The sequence below is a fragment of the Pecten maximus genome, chromosome 3 (genome assembly GCF_902652985.1).
Source record: "Pecten maximus chromosome 3, xPecMax1.1, whole genome shotgun sequence".
NCBI lineage: Eukaryota > Metazoa > Mollusca > Bivalvia > Pectinida > Pectinidae > Pecten > Pecten maximus.
Genome location: NC_047017.1, coordinates 9,598,711 through 9,622,021, shown reverse-complemented (window position 1 = coordinate 9,622,021; position 23,311 = coordinate 9,598,711). Strand labels below are relative to the sequence as shown.

The following is a 23,311-nucleotide window of genomic DNA, read 5'->3' as shown; positions in this document are numbered from 1 at the left end:
CACAGATATTGGTAGTCACAGAGATTGGTAGTCACAGAGATGGGTAGTCACAGAGGTTGGTAGTCACTGAGTTTGGTAGTCACAGAGATTGGTAGTCACAGAGACTGGTAGTCACATATATTGGTAGTCACAGAGATTGGTAGTAACAGAGATTGATAGTCACAGAGATGGGTCACAGAGATGGGTAGTCACAGAGATTGGTAGTCACAGAGATTTGAAGTCACAGAGATTGGTAGTCACAGAGATTGATAGTCACAGATATTGGTAGTCACAGAGATTGGTAGTCACAGAGGTTGGTAGTCACAGAGATTGGTAGTCACAGAGGTTGATGGTCATAGAGGTTGGTAGTCACATAGTCACAGAGATTGGTAGTCACAGAGATGGGTAGTCACAGATATTGGTAGTCACAGAAATTGGTTGTCACAGAGATTGGTAGTCACAGAGATTGGTAGTCACAGAGGTTGGTAGTCACAGAGATTGGTAGTCACAGAGATTGGTAGTCACAGAGATTGGTAGTCACAGAGATTTGAAGTCACAGAGATTGGTTGTCACATAGGTTGGTAGTCACAGATTGGTAGTCACAGATATTGGTAGTCACAGAGATGGGGTAGTCACAGAGATTGGTTGTCACAGAGATTGGTAGTCACAGAGGTTGGTAGTCACAGAGGTTGGTAGTCACAGAGATTGGTAGTCACATAGTCACAGAGATTGGTAGTCACAGAGGTTGATGGTCATAGAGGTTGGTAGTCACATAGTCACAGAGATTGGTAGTCACAGAGATGGGTAGTCACAGAGATTGGTAGTCACAGAGATTGGTTGTCACAGAGATTGGTAGTCACAGAGATTGGTAGTCACAGAGGTTGGTAGTCACAGAGATTGGTAGTCACAGAGATGGGTAGTCACATAGATTGGTAGTCACAGAGATGGGTAGTCACAGAGATTGGTTGTCACAGAGATTGGTAGTCACAGAGATTGGTAGTCACAGAGGTTGGTAGTCACAGAGATTGGTAGTCACAGAGATGGGTAGTCACAGAGATTGGTAGTCACATAGGTTGGTAGTCACAGAGATTGGTAGTCACAGAGGTTGGTAGTCACAGAGATTGGTTGTCACAGAGATTGGTAGTCACAGAGATTTGTAGTCACAGAGGTTGGTAGATTTGAGAAGGTAAAGGATTGATGTTAACATCTCCAAGGTTTTTAATTAATCTTAATTCTAGGTTATGAGCTGACAGGTCTATCAAGGGGTGGACAGCAAATTGATAGACTGAAGAAAAACTACGCCACAGCAATCAAACTACTGGTAGAGCTGGCTTCACTACAGACGTCATTCGTGACCTTGGACGAGGTCATCAAAATCACAAACAGAAGAGTGAATGCTATTGAGCATGGTAAGTATGAAAACTATACAGTTGGAATGTCTGCTGTCATTACCCTGAGTCAACATTACATCGCATCATAGAAATCGCTCACAACAATAGCTCACAACAATAGATCACAACAACCATAGATCACAACAACAATAGATCACAACAATAGATCACAACAATAGCTCACAACAATAGCTCACAACAACAATAGCTCACAACAATAGATCACAACAATAGCTCACAACAATAGATCACAACAACAATAGCTCACAACAACAATAGATCACAACAACAATAGCTCAACAAGAGCTCACAACAACAATAGCTCACAACAATAGCTCACAACAACAATAGCTCACAACAGTAGCTATGTTAACAGTGTATGAAAGTATATATGCAAATTCCTTAGACAATATGTTTACAGAATATTGAAATCCCATAGCCCAAGTCATTTTTACATAGACCCATTTTGTAAACATATTGTTGAAAGTAGCATAACTGTCATGCAAACACTTGCATCATGAAGTAAATTATCATTGGGTAAAACAAACTCTACTGAATGTAAGCTCCGATTTCATATGATCATTTGTTAGAAAATATTGGAATGTTGTTTACATGAATTGTAATGTATGTCAGGACTCAAACTTTTCATAGCCAATGGGGCCAACACTTTGAAATTTTACATAGACCTACTAGGTTTTCAATAGCCTCTGGCCATTGGACCACCTTCACTTTGCGAACACTGTGTTAAAGCACAACATATATCTGTATCCTGGTGGCAGGCGGTCAGTTGTGACAGTAGTAACACACCCTTCATTCATCTAAGCCACCAGGGTTTGATTCCCACTAGGGATATAAAAAAGTCTGGGAATCTCCAGTCCTGTCAAATGATGTGGGCTATCCCTTGTACTCTGGTTTCCTAACACAGTAAGTTCCCTTACGTGCTTCCATCCAGGACCAACAAGAGTGATTAATATAAGCTGGTGTAACTTGTTTCGCAAATACAATTGTAGTTATAAAATATAGGTAAGTGTAGATGTTTTATTGATACTGGCACTGACTCCAGTGGTCCATTATCTGGGAGATTTGTGATAACCTGTTTAAAATACAGATCATGTGATCACTAAATGAAGTTGTACAGCCATTAGTTAAAAATTGCTGCTTAAGAAACAGGCAATTCTTAATAGTGATAATGGAAAGGAAAAGTGATATTCTTAAAATGGGGTTCAATAGCGGGTTGGAAAGATTGGATGAAGGATAAGGGAGATATTTTGGGTATGCCAACAGATTTGTCTGCTAACTACATACCATAATGAAGTATTTGTAATAGAAATGGTGATGATGATTTCATACCTTTGTCTTACAGTAATTATTCCCCGTATCGAGCGAACTCTATCTTACATCACCACAGAACTGGACGAGAGGGAGAGAGAGGAGTTTTACAGGTAAGTACACAACTGGATGAGAGGGAGCGAGAGGAGTTTTACAGGTAAGTACACAACTGGACGAGAGCAGTTTTACAGGTAAATACACAACTGGACGAGAGGGAGCGAGAGCAGTTTTACAGGTAAGTACACAACTGGACGAGAGGGAATATACACTACAAATTTCATTTGTTATGGATTTTGAGCAAACATCACACAAATTTTAACATGCTTTGAACAAGTTTGATTTTCGTTTTGCAAGGGTCGATATCAAGGCCACATTCTATATAAATCTCAGTCTTTTTTTTTACCTAATTGTTGAAGTAGTAAAAGGATTTTTATATTCTCCAGGACATGTTGTTTTATCCATGAAGTTGTTTTATCTGTGACACGTTGTTTTATTCGTGATATGTTGTTTTATTTGTGACACCTTTTATTCGTGATATGTTGTTTTATCCGTGATATGTTGTTTTATTCGTGATATGTTGTTTTATCCGTGACACCTTTTATTCGTGATATGTTGTTTTATCCGTAATATGTTGTTTTATTCGTGATATGTTGTTTTATCCGTGACACCTTTTATCCGTGATATGTTGTTTTATCCGTGATATGTTGTTTTATCCGTGACACATTGTTTTATCCGTGATATGTTGTTTTATCCGTGATATGTTGTTTTATCCGTGACACGTTGTTTTATCCGTGATATGTTGTTTTATTCGTGATATGTTGTTTTATTTGTGATAAGTTGTTTTATCTGTGAAACGTTTTATTCGTGATATGTTGTTTTATTTGTGAAGTTGTTTTATCTGTGACACGTTGTTTTATTTGTGATATGTTGTTTAAGGAATTCGCTTCATTATTTGATCAGGTTAAAGAAGATCCAGGAGAAAAAGAAGAAAATGAGAGCCGCTGCTGACGAGAGACTGAAGAAACGGATAAATGCTGGTGAAGTGAGCGAGAACACAGCAAATCTACTGGACGAAGGTCGAGATGAAGATCTACTGTTTACCGACTGACACTAGGATCATCATATTGTACATACAGAATACTAGTCCAATTGTCTGCCGGGCCCTATAGTCTTAGTTGGTATAGTCTCACAGGGATACTACTGGGGCACCAGTCTAACCCGGGGAATCTGTTTACACCAGGCTAACCCGGGGAATCTGTTTACACATCATTGTGTCAGAGCTTACAGATGACTTGTCTGGTTTATATCACCAACTTTTTCAATTATTAAAATATTATTTTCATTTACTGGTTAAGTTTTGAGAGGATTTACTGTGGGCGTCTGTTCATTGATGCATGATAGATATAATTTAGTTTTAAGCTTGTACAACATTAAATGTCTAAAAATCATTTTGACTGTTGAGTAAAATTTACTCATCATTAATTAGCATATCGTCTGATAAGTGGATGGTTTGAACAGATTAAGATGAAACTTATTCCACATTCATACCTGAGCTATACAAATTTTTATTGATAAGACAAATGCTCATTAAAATTTGAGTGAAATCCACATGTACCATAGTTATGCAGAGTGAAATATATGTTGTGCATTTAGACCCTTCGATATATTCAGATATTTATAATGCACTATATGGATGAATTTTTAGTTGTGTATGTCTAATTATAATGATTCCAGCAAAGTCCTGTCTCAAAGTTTTCATTGAAATATTTATCATGTATAAAATCCTAATAAATATGCTGACCCAGAGGCCTGTTCCAAGTCTGTGGCAGGGTGACCCCCTGTTGGACAGATTTGTTACCGTTCTTGATAAAGAAAAACATTTTGAGTGTTGATGTGATGTGGCAAATATTGGGAAATGAAAGAAAAAAATGTACATTGTATGTTTCTGAATTGGGATGACAAAAATATTATTTTTTCACATGTGAAGAAAATTATGAGTTTTTCCCCCTTTTGATTCTCATGTTATTAGCCGGTATATCCTACATTTGTAATACTTACCTTCAGTCATTCCAAAACTTGAGAGTACCGGGTATTTCACTGTTTAAGGGATGTAAATATATTTCCTTAGTGTAAGGATGGATGCTATTGAAGAGGTTGTAATTGAAGTGTGTGATCAGAATGTGTTGATCTTTTTTCTTCCTTTAACAAGATCCAGTCTTTAAACCCATGTGACTATGACCCTGTATAAAGGACGACATTGTACGGGTCTTATCAACTTTTTCTCAACATGGATTCCAAACAAGTGTTCATATTTTGGAAGCATGTCTGACATGACTTAACCCTGGCCAAATATTTCACTGAAAATCTTTCTAGAGATGATTGTGATCTTTTACCCAAGAATTCTCAAACAGATACTTCTTTTACTGAAAGTAAATATGTTACTATAGACTATTATTATAAAAACAACAAAAAGTTTTCATGTTGAGAAAATATAAGTTAAAAAGTAAAATCTTTTACATGTAGTTTTATTTTATCTGTATATAAGGAATAAAACTGGTGCAGTTTGTTAACATTTTTCCCAGGCTAGGGGAGGTAATTGAAGCCTAACACTTCAGCAAAATCTCTGTTCGTATAATTATTATCACTTCAAATATATTTTATGAAAGTGTAACCAATATAGTTAATTGTGAGATATTGAATCAATTCAGCATCATTGTTTAAAGGTGTATAACTAGGTATTAAATAATTTGTTGATTTTATAAATGCATTATGTGTAGAAGTTATGTAATCAGTTTGGACAATTGATGAAGGTTATATATGATGTATACATTGTATTTAAACAAGTAAAGAACACCTTGTTTTCGATTTGTCTGTTCAGCCTTGCACACCTTGTTTTCGATTTGTCTGTTCAGCCTTGCACACCTTGTGTCATCGAGATAAAGAGCATACCATGCCCTAGACTGAATTCGTCAAAAACAAAACACATACAGGATATTGCATGTTCACCATTTTTCAAATCGGTCTTAAAATACCCAGTTATCTCAAAGATCCATCTAGTACTTTTCCAGAAATAGTAATAACCAGAATTGTTCCCAGTAAGACAGATGGACGAAATATGGACAAAAAGCCATTGGAACAATAAACATACCACCATCTGAAATGCTGGGTCAGTATAGGCAGGCCAATGTTTCCATCTCGAGCTTTTCTGTCGAGTGATCTCAAAAACAGAACAAGAATATTGATTTTCTCAAATAACAAAAGATTTAATGTACAAGTATTTTAACCCAAGTCTTTAACACACCATGAATGTACAGACACTTCGAAAAACAGCTGTGAAGTCAGAAGCCCACAAGGTTTTCTAATAGGAACAGACAAGAAAAAGAGATTTTCTGTATAACCAAATTTATTGATCAAGAAAATGGTGAATTATACATTGAAAAACATAACATCTTAATAAAGTTATAATTTGTACTTAGAAAGAAAATGTCTGACCAAAAACTGCAGGTCAGTCAAAGCGACATTTCTACATATCTCCTCTAAATCTTAATATGTGATCTCGATATATCGGCATTTAGAAATAAATCTGAATTCCGCGGAAATTAAAATGAATGCCCATCACTTAAACATACAGAAGATTTAGAAAGGAAGAATTACAAAATTGTGGCAAACGGGCCTGCCTGATTTGTATAGTTCACTGGTTTAACATATACTGTATATATCGCTGGCACAACCTATGAACTGGACATTTGTCCAATGATTCAATCGAGCCAACCCTATAAGCCTGCTGGTATTTGCTATCTCTCTCTTCATATCATGATAATTTGCTTTATACCGTGTGCATTTTTTCTGGATTTCAATCAATGATAAAAAATTATTTTTATAGATAATATTAAGGGTGTTACTTATTTCAACGAAATTTGAAATATGGAGAAATGTCACTTGTTCCTATCTGAAGACTGGTGTAGTTCCTTAGGGATTGTGTCGTAATATACCAACTTTTAATTCACAATATTGTGACACAACTTTGAAGACATTTAAATGCTTGTGACTCACCACAATTCAATATACATGTTATGTCAGTATGTTAGTTCTGTACATTGTCCAGAAAGTGTCCTGATCAAGCCGTAAGATGTTTTTGTCTGCACAGTTAATATCAATCACACGGACAAAAAATCCAATACAGATAGTCAAACCCTTCTGGGCTATTCCAGAAACTGAAGTAAATTAACGTTTCCAGAAAGTGAAGTAAATTAACGTATCAACTTTTGACTGTTAATTATATAATAAACCATCAACAATAAACAGAAATTGATTAAATCTCCAACCTGTCTCTAGGTGAATCTTACCCTCAAGGTCATCTACTTATTTTAATGATGTGAAGATAGAGAATGCACTTTTATGACAAAAACACTCGTTACATTATCAAGGAATGTGCTTTTTATCTGCCATCTGAGTATTATTAGCGAAGAAAGCATGCTGAACAAAGTCGAGAACAACAGTAGCTGTGATTAGACACAATTCAGCATAAATCATTTAAAAAACCCAAAATGAATGTTAACGATGAAAATGTAATGACAGCAGAGTACACTAATGATATGAGAAAATTGATTTAATTTTAAATGCTTTCACAAAACCTGTCGCTACTGTTCTATTAGGTTGTAAATTATCTAACCAGCTACATGAATTACAGTTAATCTAGTTAAACACTTCACCCCAAAATTAACTAAACAAAATACATGTATCACTTCATCTACGAAACATTATAATCTTAAAAATCACTGTACACATTTCCAAGACATTATTTTTGGTATAAGCTGTCCACAATATTATGTAGACAAAGTCAGGCTGACGTAGACCAAAAGCCCAAATCAGTGTCCAATGTAGACTCGATCATAGTCCAACATAGACTCCATCATTGTCCAACATAGACCCAATCATAGTCCAACGTAGACCAAGTTAGTGTCCAATGTAGACCCGATCATAGTCCAACATAGACCCAATCATAGTCCAACGTAGACCCAATCATAGTCCAACGTAGACCAAGTTAGTGTCCAATGTAGACCTGATCATAGTCCAACATAGACCCAATCAGAGTCCAACGTAGACCAAGTTGGTGTCCAATGTAGACCCAATCATAGTCCAACGTAGACCCAATCATAGTCCAACGTAGACCAAGTTAGTGTCCAATGTAGACCCGATCATAGTCCAACATAGACCCAATCATAGTCCAACGTAGACCCAATCATAGTCCAACGTAGACCAAGTTAGTGTCCAATGTAGACCTGATCATAGTCCAACATAGACCCAATCAGAGTCCAACGTAGACCAAGTCAGTGTCTGACGTAGACCAAATCAGTGTCCAATGTAGACCCGATCATAGTCCAACATAGACCCAATCATAGTCCAACGTAGACCAAGTCAGTGTCTGACGTAGACCAAATCAGTGTCCAATGTAGACTCGATCATAGTCCAACATAGACTCCATCATAGTCCAACATAGACCCAATCATAGTCCAACGTAGACCAAGTTAGTGTCCAATGTAGACCCGATCATAGTCCAACATAGACCCAATCATAGTCCAACGTAGACCAAGTTAGTGTCCAATGTAGACCCGATCATAGTCCAACATAGACCCAATCATAGTCCAACGTAGACCAAGTCAGTGTCTGACGTAGACCAAATCAGTGTCCAATGTAGACCCGATCATAGTCCGACATAGACCTAATCAGAGTCCAACATAGACCAAGTTAGTGTCCAATGTAGACCCGATCATAGTCCAACATAGACCCAATCATAGTCCAACGTAGACCAAGTCAGTGTCTGACGTAGACCAAATCAGTGTCCAATGTAGACCCGATCATAGTCCGACGTAGACCCAATCAGAGTCCAACGTAGACCAAGTTGGTGTCCAATGTAGACCCAATCATAGTCTGACCTAGACCAAGTCAGAGTCCAATGTAGACCAAGTCAGTGTCAAATGTAAACCCGATCATAGTCCGACGTAGACCCAATCAGAGTCCAACGTCGACCAAGTCAGAGTCCAACGTAGACCAAGTCACAGTCCAACGTAGACCAAGTCACAGTCCAACGTAGACCAAGTCAGAGTCCAACGTAGACCCAATCATTGTCCAACGTAGACCCAATCATTGTCCAACATGGACCAAGTCAGAGTCTGACGTAGACCAAGTCGATGTGTAAGTTTTCTAAATATAAACTAGAAAATATCCTTAAAACACAAGACCACATTTTTTTATAAATTTTTGTTTAGGTATCTTTACATGATTCTAGATATAAACAGTAAGTGACCTTGACCTCCACGTTTGTTCCTGAAGTAAGTTTTTATCAGTTGCTGCATACATAACTTACATATCAGATTCTTTTGTAAATAGTCCTGTAAATAATTGTGACATAACTTGGTGCTCCTTAGAATACAAAGTATGTAGCTTCTGGAACAGTTGTGTGTTAAATATCAACGGGGTAGGATTCTGTTTATCACATCACAGAGACACATCAATAATACAAAATTACACGTTTGAAAACATGAATTTCTGAGCACAAGTATAACGTAAACTTGTATATATCATTATGTGGATGTATATAAAATGTGAATATAATATATACTCTATATGTATTATGATAATTTCTTTGTGGATAATATGAACACAATGTTTCAGTAACATCATTATAAACAGGCCAGTTACAATCTTTGTTAACATTGAACTTCATCAAGGACTCGGTGGTTAAGATCACCAATACTGTCTGACCTCTGTAACAACAAATGCTAATACAAAAAACGTATTTAAAAACAATTCAAAATTGTGATTAAAATCAATCATTTAAAAATTGCCCAATTAAAAACAATTTTAACAAGTTTATTCTTCGAAATGTCTTCAACTTTCCCATTTTTTGGCCAAAACTTATTCCAGACAATACGTAGACATTTTATAATTTACAATTCACTGATGAACAAAATAATAATACTGTGGATAGAAAACTTGAAAATACAAGCTAAAAATCTTTAAACTTAAATCATGCATATGTGCTTATCTGCTGCTTATTTTGTATATGTACCACGGTTATTGATGAGCATGTCCCAGATCACATGGTCAGATAAGCAGAATAGTGTACTAGAACTGGTTATCAAAACATGATCTTGTATTTTGTAGATCCCGGGTCCTTGAAAATGTGGACTGCACTCTGTCATCAAAAGTCACTAAAAATTCAAACTCACTTCTACCCACACACATACACACGCACACACACTTTCCATTCCATACAAGGGTCTCATCTTCCAATAAATAACATGGTAATCTATGGGAAATTCATGAATTATCTAATTAATACATTTCCCAAAATTAATAGAGATTTTATTAGTTGTAACACTTTTATAGTGACAGCACAACCAATTTATACAGTACATCATGTCCAAACTAGACGAAATTTGGATCCAATTGTAAGTAGACTTAACAGTCTTTGCATTATCTGGTCCAACTCTGTAGTCTAAGGTGTGTACTGTAATATCCATATTAGTAAATGTATCACAATTTGTCATTTTTATCAACCGGTAAAAAGGTGTTACAACATTCCTTTTGTAAAATCATAAAAAGATTTACCCTTACAATTGACTTAAAAGTAATGTTACAATCTTCAAATTTAGTAAGAATTTTGGTGTTGAAATAAAACAACTGTATGTATGTTTGCCCAAATTGAGGCCTACCGTAATCAAATTATTAGGCTTTCCTCAGAAAACAGAAGAAGCTTGAATATTTTTCTTGGGACGTGGAAATCTTTTGTAATGTAAATAACGATATTCATTTGAAGTGCTCTGCAGATTATCTTTAGCAACATTCTTGCACATTTCACTAGGCAAGCTCAAATCAAGTGTGCTTGTTTTTCTACAAAAGGCAATAACATAACAGCTTAGAAAAGCATAAATTGTGCCAAATTGTGAAGATGATAATGCTTCAACAAAAATTTAAAATCATCCTCTCTCAGCCAATAACTGTATCTGCTACAAAAGAGAGTGAATGATAGCAAAATCAATTATTCAGTTCTCATGATCATCCGTCATAAGTTCAAACTCCATATTTTATTTGAGAAGCCCATCCCCTTCCTCAAAAGTTTATATCAGGTAATCAGGGTCAGACTCGAGAAGAAGTTCAGTTGTCATGCCAAATAAATTTAAACGAAAGTAGTTTTATATTTAATTGATGCGTAGTAAAACATTTATTTATCAAGAGGAGATAAATCACAAAAAAAATTTCCTCCTAAATTTCATGCATTACTTTACTATGTGATAACTTAATATCTTGACACAATATTATCCCAGTGATTCCAGGGAGCTGCTTGACCTATTGAGATGTCATTTGTCTGTCACAAATTATTCAGTGTTGATGCTCAGCCCCACAGACATCACAATTAGGTATTTGTCTTTTTCTATTTTCCAAGCCATAGTTTAGTCACCACAAACTGTAGAATGTACACAGTGATTCTCATTGGTCCCTCAATGTCACATGGTCCATGCTTTATATCCGACCTATTCGCCCCAGCCAGTATGATCATGCACGCAACATCCTGTAGCACAAACAGTATGAACAATCTAAATGCAAGAAACATAAACTATATAACTGATATTTAACAACAAAATCTTTGATCAATGTCTTCCAAAATAAAAGCTTACATGCTAAAACCTTTTTCCAGCTAAAAATTAAAACTTTATTGCTACTTGATATTTGGCACATGCGTCTACTGTTATAAGAAAATATAGATGTAGAAAGAAGATTTGCAGACTACCGCAATAACAAAAGTGAAAGAAAGCACCACAACAGTTAACGCACGGATCGATGGTGAATGCTTCATGCTTACAGATGGTACTATGGAATGTGATTCATGTCATCTACATCTAGAAATGTGAGTGTAAACATGCTAACATTCCAAGGCAGCATTTTTTTCTGTACCAGTCACGTCATCATCATGACCCTCTAATCTGCATTATGTTACATAGAACAGCCACTCATAATCCCCAGATAAATGAAGGTCTTGATGAACTTAAAGATTCATTAATTTCATTAATTTATTATCTCCCTTAGTTTAAATTATTTAGTATCTCCCTTACTGTACAGGTTTATTATCTCCCTTAGTATAATGATTTATTATCTCCCTTAGTTCAATGATTTATTATCTCCCTTAGTTTAATTATTTATTATCTCCCTTAGTTTAATTATTTATTATCTCCCTTAGTTCAATGATTTATTATCTCCCTTAGTTCAATGATTTATTATCTCCCTTAGTTTAATTATTTATTATCTCCCTTACTGTATAAGGTTTATTATCTCCCTTAGTTTAATTATTTATTATCTCCCTTACTGTATAAGGTTTATTATCTCCCTTAGTTCAATAATGTATTATCTCCTTTAGTTCAGTGATGCTTAAAATGTCCCTTAGTTAACAAGGGGGTTTATTATCTCCCTTAATTCAAAGATTGATTACCTCCCTTATTTTACCCTTAGTCAACGGAGTCGTCATCTATCCTAACCACCAGGCTAATGGCTAGTGTTATCAATTACCTCCCATAGCTTACCGGGCGACTGAGTCACCAATGTGGCATACTGAATATTCAGCAGTAAGATTTCAACCATAGCAAAATAAATACAACACTTTATTTTATCTAACACTGAAAGCCAAATGGAATGTAAATTTTACTCTAAGACTACAATAAATGATGAATATTGCACACAGAGAATGTAATGTCATACAATATTTTCAGGTAATAATCGGCTGAGCACTTTATCGTGACCATGTTCTACAACTAACAAGCACTCAACCATGACCATGTTCTACAAGCACTCAACCATGACCATATTCTACTAACGTAATTTACATAGGAATATACAAGAAATGTTGAATTCTACCGAAATTTATATAACATTTGATTTAAAAGTGAATGTAAAACTTGTCAATGGTATATTTTATAAATGTAGCACTGAACTCTCAAACTGGGTATTCAGATCCATTACAGCATCTACAATAAAAGTTATTGGTTGGATAGGACTACACTTGGTATATAGCAAACAGTGTGAGAACACTGACTATAACGAGGCGAGAAAATGGGGAGAAGAGGGTATAAGACATGAAGCTGCCTACAAATAAAAACTGGAGCTGATGAATACAGGTTTAATTCTCCTTCAGGATCTTTGTAGCCCTTTTGTTGGCCTCACAGATTCTCACTTCGTTTGATGAAGCCTGAAAAAAACATAGACAATTGTTAGCAAGCTTTTTTTATACATGAAATATCAATAACTTTGAAAAAGGCTAGTTTAATATGAAAGTAACTAATTCATCTTATAAAACCAAAATTTCTTCAGTTTTAAAACATTGTTTTATGCTTAAATAGCCAAAATAATGAAGTATTGAATAATCACTAATTATCAGATTTTAAAATGAAACAAGGTTGCCATAGAGAATAGAAAATTATTTAAAACATATATTTTGATACAGTGATTGTGGAATGTATGAATGGGGGAGGGGGTGGTGGTTGACCATGAGGAAAGGATGAAAGAATCAAGGAAAGGATGAGAGAATCAGAGATGAATTCAAAGAAAGGAGAGATGAAGGTGAGATAGAATAAAAGATGGTGGGGATCGTAGATCACATACCTTTGACTGGATCCTCTCAACTTGTCTGTTCTGTGAAGTAATTTCACTACCCATGTCTACAGCCATATTTCGTAGATTACCCAGCATGCCACTGACTTCTGTCAAGTTTTGCTCCATCTCATCCTCTCGAGCATCTTTTGTAATTCTATAGGAAACAAGATACAAGATGTATAACGCTCGGTCAGTAACCGTTAGCCTTCAGAGAAATCATCTATACCATGTCTTCTCTAGCATTTTTTTCCACTTTTTTTTCAAAGCATTTCAACGGATAATTTCTGAGCTGTCCAATATTTTCAATTTGTCTAAAAATTATGTTACATGAATTTTAGACTACAAATCAGAAAACTGAATCAACATTGTACACAAATGTTTGTTGATGAGTCTTTAAGCGATACTAACACTGGTAAAAAACTCCCCTGGGGCCCGGCCCCATTTCTGGAGTCTACAATCATACGTGGACCATCTGTGTTCACTTTGCCATCTTCAGAGGACTTCCAAATATTTGCATATTCACCACCTTTTTCAAAATTTTTTGTTCTGAAATGCAAAATGAAAAAACTTTACTGTACACCACAATCTTACAAATGAAGTCCCTCATAAATCTCTAGATGGATGCACTACTCAATAAAGATTCTTGGTCATCAGTGATTGGTTACATTCTGCTCATTCTTGTCGCCTTTAGCGACAGTCTTTGACCCTGGGACCCTTTAACGAAAGTCTTTGACCCTGGGACCCTTTAACGAAAGTCTTTGACCCTGGGACCCTTTAACAAGTCTTTGACCCTGGGACCCTTTAACAAGTCTTTGACCCTGGGACCCTTTAACAAGTCTTTGACCCTGAAACCCTTTAACAAGTCTTTGACCCTGAGACCCTTTAACAAGTCTTTGACCCTGGGACCCTAATAACAAGTCTTTGACCCTGGGACCCTTCAACAAGTCTTTGACCCTGAGACCTTTGAACAAATGTCTTTGACCCCTAGTCTATTTAATGTCGATTTAATTTACTTACTAGTCGGATACCAAATGACATTTTCAGAATCCCAGTTTTAAGGATGAACCAATATATGACCTAGTGATCATACCTATTTCTGCTACACAGTTATATTCTAAAGCAAGTCTATATATATACAACACTTACTTTTTCCAGGGTAACACACACAGTCCACAGCATTTCTCCATGCCTTCCAAATTTTTCTCAGCATCCTTCATGTCTTTGTTGATTTGATCCATACCCTCCTCTATCCGATCGAGCTGCTCTGTAAACCCGTAAATTTTGATCAGAATTGGCCTGCTACAGATATCAGTCGTACTTAAAATGCTAGAGACACAGTAGGCGGGTATACCATAAATATAGATATATCTTTGTCTAACTTGGAAAATACTAGAAAAGATCAACATAATTATCCCTAGTGTTGGCTGGTCATAAACATATTGCTCTGGGTATTATTCGATAATTTTATAGATGCAATAAGCTTTTAACATATTTTTCCCCTGTACACAAATATTTGACACCTTCCTTCAAAACTATACAAATATAGCCCTCCGACATTACCTTATCTTATTTATTAAGTCAATTGAACATTTCAACATCAAAGAATCTGCGTAACTAATGACTGGCTAAACCTCTTCCAGCCACTCATTGGTGAACTTGTCCCTTGACTTTTGACACACACCCTCCCACCTCCCTGAAAAATCATTGCCTACATTTTCATCCTTTGTGAAAGCTGTGGACTCAAAAGTTTCCACCAATATAATTTGGTTGAAATCTATCCAGCAGTTTAGGAGATGTAAACTTGTATTTGCAAAATATCAAACAAAAGAAAATGGTCAATGGACCAAGTGTTGCCACATAACATTACTACGTGGCACCTGTATTACATATCAGTTGAGTTAAAAATGATTTTTAGCCTCAAAATATAAATGTAAATTATGTAACAAAGTTAATGTTGTAGTCTTTAAAAAAATGTTTTAAAAGATACATGCAACATAACAATAACTACAGTGTTTCTGACAGATAAGACACAAATGATGGATTTACCTATGAGAGACTGGTAGGTTATTATCATACAATTCATCTCTATATTATAATGACAATAAATTATCACAATTTGGAAATCATATTTGTATGTGAATAAACTATATAAATATCTTCATTATCTTATAATTTGCTTGTAAATACATGCTTTTAGTGTAAGAAATGAACACAAATCACTGTGAAATAATACAAATAAATCACATTGCAATAATTCCGTCAAAAAGTGTTGTGCAAGGGCATAATCAGTGAATTAACTGAAAATGCTGCCAGATCAATACCCTCTTGTGGGTAAGATGTTTGCATCTCGTAGTGGTTTCACCTGGCATAAGACAAAACAAGGGAGAGAAAATAGGAAGGAGGAAATATAGGAGAAAATGCATGCAGATAAATACTATGAAAACACCAAGACCTGACAGCTTTATATTGGCCAGCAGTCAACCTTTAACAAAAACACACAGTTAACTAGACCAGGTATAGAGTATTGGGATCTCACATTGGAGTCATTGATGGACACACAAGCAGATCAAGAATGGAGATTTTTTTATCTTTTTTTTTATGTCAGATATTGAGTTGTCTCCCCTCCCCTTATCTCAACATTAAGTAAATAGAAAATGTCTACTACCCACTCCAACATTACTGTAAACTTAAATTTTAAATCATATTTTGTTACATTTTATGTTGTTTTTTTCTCAGAAATTCCTTCAGAAGCCACTATTTTAAGAAGTCCTCAGCGTTTTTAGTCCAACACCAGTGAACTTGAGTGATCATGTATGATAGCTAGAGTTGAAGTGTGATTATTATTTCCTAATCAGCCCATTACTGCAGTGTTACAGAGTTTAGTAGTTAGCAAGCAGCATAGGTATATATTACAGTATAGGGTCCATACCTCCCTGTTCATCCAGCATGACCAAAGTCTTGATGCCAACCTCTTTACTCTATATAACACACAGAGACGATGATGAGGATGCAAAGAAAAATAAAGTCAGTTACAATATGAAATATGTTCAAAAAATTCTAAATTATATTGTATCTAGCTAAAAAAGAGGTAATGGAAATCAAAATACAAAAACAAGGTAAATCACGACACAGGTGCATTCCAAATATCGGCCTTCTTACCTCCCTGCTCATCCAACATGACCAGGGTGTTGATGCCCGCTTCTTTACTCTAGCAGGCATGGGGAGAAAATATAGAAATCAATACCAAGCATTCCTGTCATTGTTAGTGTAGGTTTCCCTTTAGTGTTTACTAAACCAGCACAAAAAACATTCATATAACTATGGAGCCTTTATAAAGATGCTCATTGGTCAAAACATTAAGGTCATTTCACTCAGTGATTTAGTAATGATAAAATGTCTTTCTAGGACTTTATGAGATCTTCATTGAAATCAGACTTTTATTATCAAACGTAATATTTACCATTATTTTGAGAATAACTTGCATAAAAATTTGGAAATAGGAAATGTAGAGGACAAGTGAAGATATGTCCCTGATGATTAAGTTGTCATTCCTTAAATAGTAACTCTGTATAATTGGATATAACAATGAACGCTGCTTGTAATTATATAATTAGTTGGATATCAACATTTGTTATTATTTTCTATATACATTGTACTCAGCATACTCATAAGATACACAATACGATTTAGTAAGTAAAACTGGTTATGGTACTCGCATGCTAAATTCAGCAACACTTTACCAGTTAAGTATATACGAGACACGCAGAATCTGGGTGTAAATCAGTTTACCAGGTAAGTATATACCAGACACACAGAATCTGGGTGTAAATATAATTAACTTGCAGTATCATAGTCTTATCCTTCTACAGATGGCATTAAATCCTTTATAATTACACACAGTATTTGCCTACTTAACCACAAACAAAAGTTACAGCATGTTGAACAACTAAGACCCAAAGAGAACCTAGTGATACAAAACTTCAGGAGGATAGGTCCTCATCAAATTTTGTCAATATGATGTCATTTGACATTTGCATGCTTTCAAGGTAGTGAAAGCATATAATTTTTAAATTCTTTTAGTTTAGGAAACAAAAGAAAGAGGTGAGCAATAGTGAGTTCTGGTTAGTTGCGTTTTGAATTCTAGCTTATGACTAGTTCAGATAAGAAAAGAAACAGCTTAAAGATGGAGAAGAGCTTCTTGTTGAATCCATATACTTTTATAAGATATATATTGCAAAATAACATTGTTTTGAACTTAAAATATGTCTCTGGACGATTATGACAGCTAAGCATGATATGTTCAGTTTAATTAATTTGTGTAAATATATACTGCAATAATGGTATGGAATTATAAGTGGCAAAACCGTATGAAGACTGCAAAAAATTAATAGCAACATCAGTGATATAATGAGAATGCTGATATGATGAATACTTGTGTCCGAGTAAACTGTGCAGACTTACCTCCTCACATAACTGCATCATACGCCTCGTACTCTCCAGAGACTGAAAGTTTAATACACAAAAATATATCTGAGCAACAACTGAAGGTGAACAAAAGGCCAAGAAGGCCTGTATGCCATTTGATTGACTAAGGTATAGAACTTGTTAAAACAAGAGGCCCATGGGCCTTAACGGTCACCTGAGATTTGAAATGTTTCAGTTAATTTAATTTACCCTTTTTGGCCCCGCCCATCAGCCCTCAGGGGTCAGTCAGGGCCAACATATGCATATTATCAAACTTTCATCCCATGCTGAAAATGTTAACCAAGTTAGAATGAATTCCAATAGAAATCAAACAAATCAGTCAAAAATATAATTTCCCTATATAAACTATAGTAAAATTTAACCCCTCCCCAGGGGCAAACTTATGACCCCAGGATCATTAAATTAATAAATTTTAGTAGAGCACCTTAAGACCCTTCCAACTATGAAGAGTATTTGATTTTACCTTATTTCAGTCTTGAGAAGAAGATTTTTGAAATTTCAGCCAATTTGACCATTTTTAGCCCCGCCCATCAGCCCCTCCGGGTCAATCAGGGCCAACATGTGCATACCCTCAAACTGCCATCCCAAGCTGATAATGTTAACCAAATTAGAATGAATTCCAATAGAAACAAAACAAATAAAAGTCAAAAATGTAATTTCCCTATATAAACTATAGTAAAGTTTACCCCCTCCCCAGGGGCAAACTTGAGACCCCTGGGTCATGAAATTCACAATTTTGGTAAAGCACCTTCAGACCCTGCCATCTATGAAGTGTATTTGATTCCATATTATCTGAGAGTAGAGAAGAAGATTTTTGAAATTTCAGTCAATTTGGCCCTTTTTAGCCTCGCCCATCAGCCCCTGGGGGTCAGTCAGGGCCAACATGTGCATGCCATCAAACTGTCATCCCCTGATGATAATGTTAACCAAATTAGAATGAATTCCAAAAGAAATAAACCAATAAAAGTCAAAAATGTGATTTCCCTATATAAACTATAGTAAAGTTTACCCCCTCCCCAGGGGCAAACGTGAGACCCCTGGGTCATGAAATTTACAATTTTGGTAAAGCACCTTAAGACCCTCCAATCTATGAAGAGTGTTTGATTCCACCATATCTGGGAGTAGAGAAGAAGATTTTTGAAGTTTTAGTCAATTTGACCCTTTTTAGCCCCGCCCCTCAGGCCCCTGGGGGTTGGGGACCATATAATTTACAATTTTGGTTGACCTTTAGCCATAGAAGCTTCCTGCCAAATTTCATTGAGTTTGGTTTAGGGGTTTTGGAGAAGAAGTCGAAAATGTAAATTGTTTACGGACGCACGACGGACGACGCACGACGGACGACGCACGACGACGGACAAAAGGGGATTAGAATAGGTCACTTGAGACTTTGTCTCAGGTGACCTAACAGTGATGTTATGAGAATGCTGATATGATGAATACTTGTGTCCGAGTAAACTGTGCAGACTTACCTCCTCACATAACTGCATCATACGCCTCGTACTCTCCAGAGACTGAAAGTTTAATACACAAAAATATATGTGAGCAACAACTGAAGGTGAGCAAAAGGCCAAGAAGGCCTGTATGCCATTTGATTGACTAAGGTATAGAACCTTTTAAAATAAAATTGATATCATATGGCCTCCTACGCTCCTACCCTAAATAATTATTTAACTCTGATGAGATACAAGATAGTCCAATATGCTGATAGGCTTTTAGATTACTAAAGAAAACAAATAAACATGAATGTGACTTGTGAGGTATTGTTCATCACAGAAAGTTGTAAATTTGAGGAAGATAGATAATTATCTTAAGTTTCTTATCCCAAAACATGATAGGCCTAGCAGTAGAAAATTTCTTTTGAAGGTTAAGCTTCGTCACAGAGTATTTGATTGACAATAAATTTTGTAACTGGTGAAGGTTGATTGCAACATCTGTCAGAAAATATGGCATCTAAAGTAGACGGAACATTTTTTCTTTGATAAAGAAAGGGGTGTTTTAATTCATAAGTAGTAGATATGGTATTGACAGACAACAAACACTATACTACATAGCCCGAGTTTCCTCTGGCTTTGACACCAGACTTGGACATTCTCAGAGCAAGATGTCTGTGTAGGACACCAAGTTGTCTGAATGTTTAAGTTTGGTGTCAGTGCCAGATGAAACATGGGCTGTATGTTACTGTGTATAAGATTTTAGCCCACATACATGACCCTTTGACAAGGTCAGTTTACTATTAAAAGTTATCCCCATAAATTTCCAATATTCCACCATATTTTTAAATATAATGCAAATCGTACATCATCAGTGACTTGGTTTGATTGTGCCTGAATCTCTGCAAGTTCTCTTCGCATGTCGTCCGCACTCCCTGACCCTGTGACACCACCTCCCGGTACATCATCAGCCAGTTTGTCCTCCTGGTTACTCATCTGTCAGGAAATAGAAAAATCTAAATTGTAAAATGACAGGATTTACAAAACTCATTTCTAAACACTTTTAACATTTTGTAGTCAGTAAAATGTTTTTCAAACCTGAAATAAGAAAGAGAAAAAAACCTGGAAAACTTGTACTGGAGATCTCTGGTTTGGAAAAAGTTTCACAAACTGGACATTTTTATAACGTTACATAAATCCAGTCATTTGTTAGCTTAAACATCTTAATACAAATAATAGTTTCATATACTTGATTAATCAATTCAGCTTTAATTCATGTTTTAAAAATACATGTTTAAGATGAGGTAAAATATATATTTCAACAGATTTTATTTCTAAAGATCTCCAATTTATGACCGAAGAGTGTTCCTGTTTGTGGATAGCTTATATATAAATATGTACAAATGTATTAATTCTTTTTGTAGATCAATTATTACGACAGTATAAACAAGAGTTGTCAGAAGACAACAAAGCTTGCCAAGTAGCTAGGTGGGAATTTGGATATAGTTTTTAAGTCAAAGGTCACAATCAAGTTGCAGGTTCACAAATGTAGTACCAATTAAAATGTCTTGTCATAAACAACACACATATCAAATACTGGTACATAAGTAGTATCCTCATTAGCATTGACATAACACACGAATTGTTTTATAAAACTTTACTAAGTAGTCTACGACCAGTCGGCTCCTACGCCGTCGGCCAATACCTCCCCTGGATTTCGACCCCCCAAACGAAAAATCACTAACAATATTTAATGCCTGCATATGCCAGGAAAGCTTCTTGTCGGACTGAAAGGAGACTTTCTATAATTTTTAATTCAGAGAAAGCTGCACAGTTCACAGTAAGAACAACTGAGTTAGTGGAGGCAATTCTACAGACATATTTCACTGTTTGTGTTGAAATTGTCCCCCACAGCCTTTTGAAGCATAGAAAATTAAAAGGACTTCACTTTTTTGTCATGAAGTCCTTTCAAATTATACAGCAATACTCCATTTTGTCTGAAAGGGACCCAATTTGTAAAATTCCAAAAACAAAATCTGCATCAACAAGGAATACGCCAACATGGTATATGGCTCTACTTCTGTAGTCACACATGATTGAAGTTCTTGTACCTGATCCAGAGGAAAATGGCAATTGAGCAGCTTTTTTTAAGTAACCTGTTCTAAAAATTCAGTTTTGAAATTCAGCAATCATATTAAGTTCATATCAATTCTGGATGAGTGACCAAATTAAGGAAGCTGAAGCTCTGACTTAATCTTCACTGCAAATACATAACATAATCAGTACTTGTTCCAGATATCTTAAGCCAGACATGATACACCTTCACCGTAAAAGGCCATCTTCAGTTGACATGATCATGAAACACCTTTACCATAAAAGGCCATCTTTTATGCAATATCGATCAATATCAGTTACTATATATGCAGACTACAAATGAATATGCTTTTATCTGATGTAACTATTGCAAAATTTAGAGCTACCCTGTCAATTACCAGTGTACATGTTGTTCCAATTTTGTCAATTTTGTACTTGCATGGCATCCCATATCCATACACCGGCCGTACCCTTCAAAGTATGTTTGTGACTTCTCAAAATGATATCCAACTCTTGAGTCTATCTCACATATATTTTGACCCTTAGAGCTTTATATTTCTGAAAAACAATGACTTGATCACTTCTTAAATTGCTAAAAATTAAGTGTCAACTGGTGGATGCTCCAACTTGGATTTTTTGTATCTCCAATACCTCTCAAAATGGTGGCACTGATCATGACAAAGGAAACATTTCACCTGTTTTTTGCTTTATCAATCTGTTTTGTAATGAAAAACTTTGTTCACATATATGGCACTTACGTCATGGGCAAGAGAAACAATGGTCATCACATAGAAATCTGGGACTTGGTCTTTGTAGCTTTTAGAGATCAACAGAAATAAGTCTGCCACAGAGAGATACATTTCACATTCAGGAAGAATAGTGTACCATAGCTCTTTCTCTTATAATTGCCTCAGGTTAGGGGGAATTTCCCTTGAGCCTATATATATGGTGGGATGTCTGCTCGGAAAGCAAGGGGTCGCTAGTTTGAAGCCCAGAATAGGAAGAGTATTTTTCATTACTACTACTTCCTATTACAGTTGGACCTTCATTGCTGAAACCTCAATTCCTCATTCATGCCCCGTACAATAATAATCACAGGGGGGGGGGGGGGGAGACTTTGTAAAGGAGGGGTTAGTGTAGGAGTAGGAATTTTCCTTTAGCCAAGTGGTAGAATGATTGCCTTTAAGCTTGAAAGTGACAGACTAAAAGAGGTTTGTTAGTTTGAGGTCCAGCGTAGGCAGGGTCCTGAATGCATCATCCCTGGCCCTTACAATAATCACAGGCGTCCATCTGACATAAAATGAGTAGTAGGTGCTAATATTTTTTTCTATAATATTTATTAACAAGATGCAAACGCCTGTGGCAATAATAGATTAATGCACCTCGATCATGACTACAAACTGGTCTTATTTTTTCTTGAAAATTTCACTTTGCTTTCATCTTTGGTCTAGATGCTGAACTTGACATCCTAACTGTAAAATCTTCAACGCAATAAAAAAAAAAAAGACAATTCGTGATGTTTTACGTCGTTTACGCCTCTGTTATGCTTATGGCGTATACGTATTTCGACCTTATTTTGAGACGTTATAATCTTCTGACCAATCAGATTCTAGAACCATCAAGTAATTGTCATGAGAGAAGAACTAAAACTGTTTAGAAAATAGACGATTTCACAACAGAATATACCAAATTATTAATATGTAAATATCGAACTGTATAAACAATGCTAAGTCTGAAGACTCGATCGATCACATGAAGCTGTCAAAATCTTATCATAGGAAATCGGCAGTTTTATAACATTTAAAAGTACAAATTTGTTATGTGAGTTGTGTTGAATGAATATACTTACGATGGATTAATAGTTATCTTTGCTGTAACGATATAAAAGACGATATTCACGATTTTCAGGCTGCCAAATCGGACACCTCTTCCTGCCGCAAAATGACGTCACATATA

The 23,311-nt window shown here is 35.8% G+C and overlaps 2 protein-coding genes across 6 annotated transcripts in view; one reads left to right on the top strand and one right to left on the bottom strand.

Annotated features, from left to right (window-relative positions):
* Positions 1-11,274, top strand: part of LOC117323134 (V-type proton ATPase subunit D-like) — a 16,152-nt gene extending 4,878 nt beyond the window's left edge. Inside the window, exons 5-7 of the mRNA XM_033878165.1 lie at positions 1,218-1,388; positions 2,734-2,812; positions 3,660-11,274. Of these exons, the coding sequence (XP_033734056.1) occupies positions 1,218-1,388; positions 2,734-2,812; positions 3,660-3,807 (398 nt within the window). The 3' untranslated portion in view covers positions 3,808-11,274. The remainder of the gene's footprint in view (positions 1-1,217; positions 1,389-2,733; positions 2,813-3,659) is intronic.
* On the bottom strand, positions 6,085-23,311 carry LOC117323136 (synaptosomal-associated protein 25-like). 5 transcript variants are annotated; one of them, XR_004531655.1, is made up of 10 exons: positions 23,205-23,311; positions 20,129-20,257; positions 19,301-19,342; positions 16,276-16,324; positions 14,493-14,610; positions 13,755-13,892; positions 13,356-13,500; positions 12,844-12,942; positions 8,070-11,274; positions 6,085-7,981 (listed from the first exon to the last, which is right to left on the bottom strand). XR_004531655.1 is itself a non-coding variant. In XM_033878168.1 (9 exons), exons 2-8 carry the CDS (start codon positions 20,255-20,257, stop codon positions 12,874-12,876), a joined length of 690 nt encoding a protein of 229 aa, XP_033734059.1. In that variant the 5' UTR covers positions 23,205-23,311; the 3' UTR covers positions 6,085-11,274; positions 12,844-12,873. The 5 variants fall into 5 exon arrangements, 4 of the variants coding, with proteins under 4 accessions (XP_033734059.1, XP_033734057.1, XP_033734061.1 ...); XM_033878168.1 differs by lacking the exon at positions 16,276-16,324 and adding an exon at positions 16,506-16,554 and having other exon boundaries at positions 6,085-11,274; XM_033878166.1 differs by having other exon boundaries at positions 6,085-11,274.

Coding starts and splice junctions, on each gene's coding strand:
- LOC117323136 (XM_033878168.1), bottom strand. CDS start 20,257: ATGAGTAACCAGGAGGACAAACTGGCTGATGATGTACCGGGAGGTGGT. Junction 16,555..19,300: donor TGATGCAGTTATGTGAGGAG/GTAAGTCTGCAC, acceptor CATGCCTGCTAG/AGTAAAGAAGCGGGCATCAA. Junction 12,943..13,355: donor TTGAGAGGATCCAGTCAAAG/GTATGTGATCTA, acceptor TGTTTTTTTCAG/GCTTCATCAAACGAAGTGAG.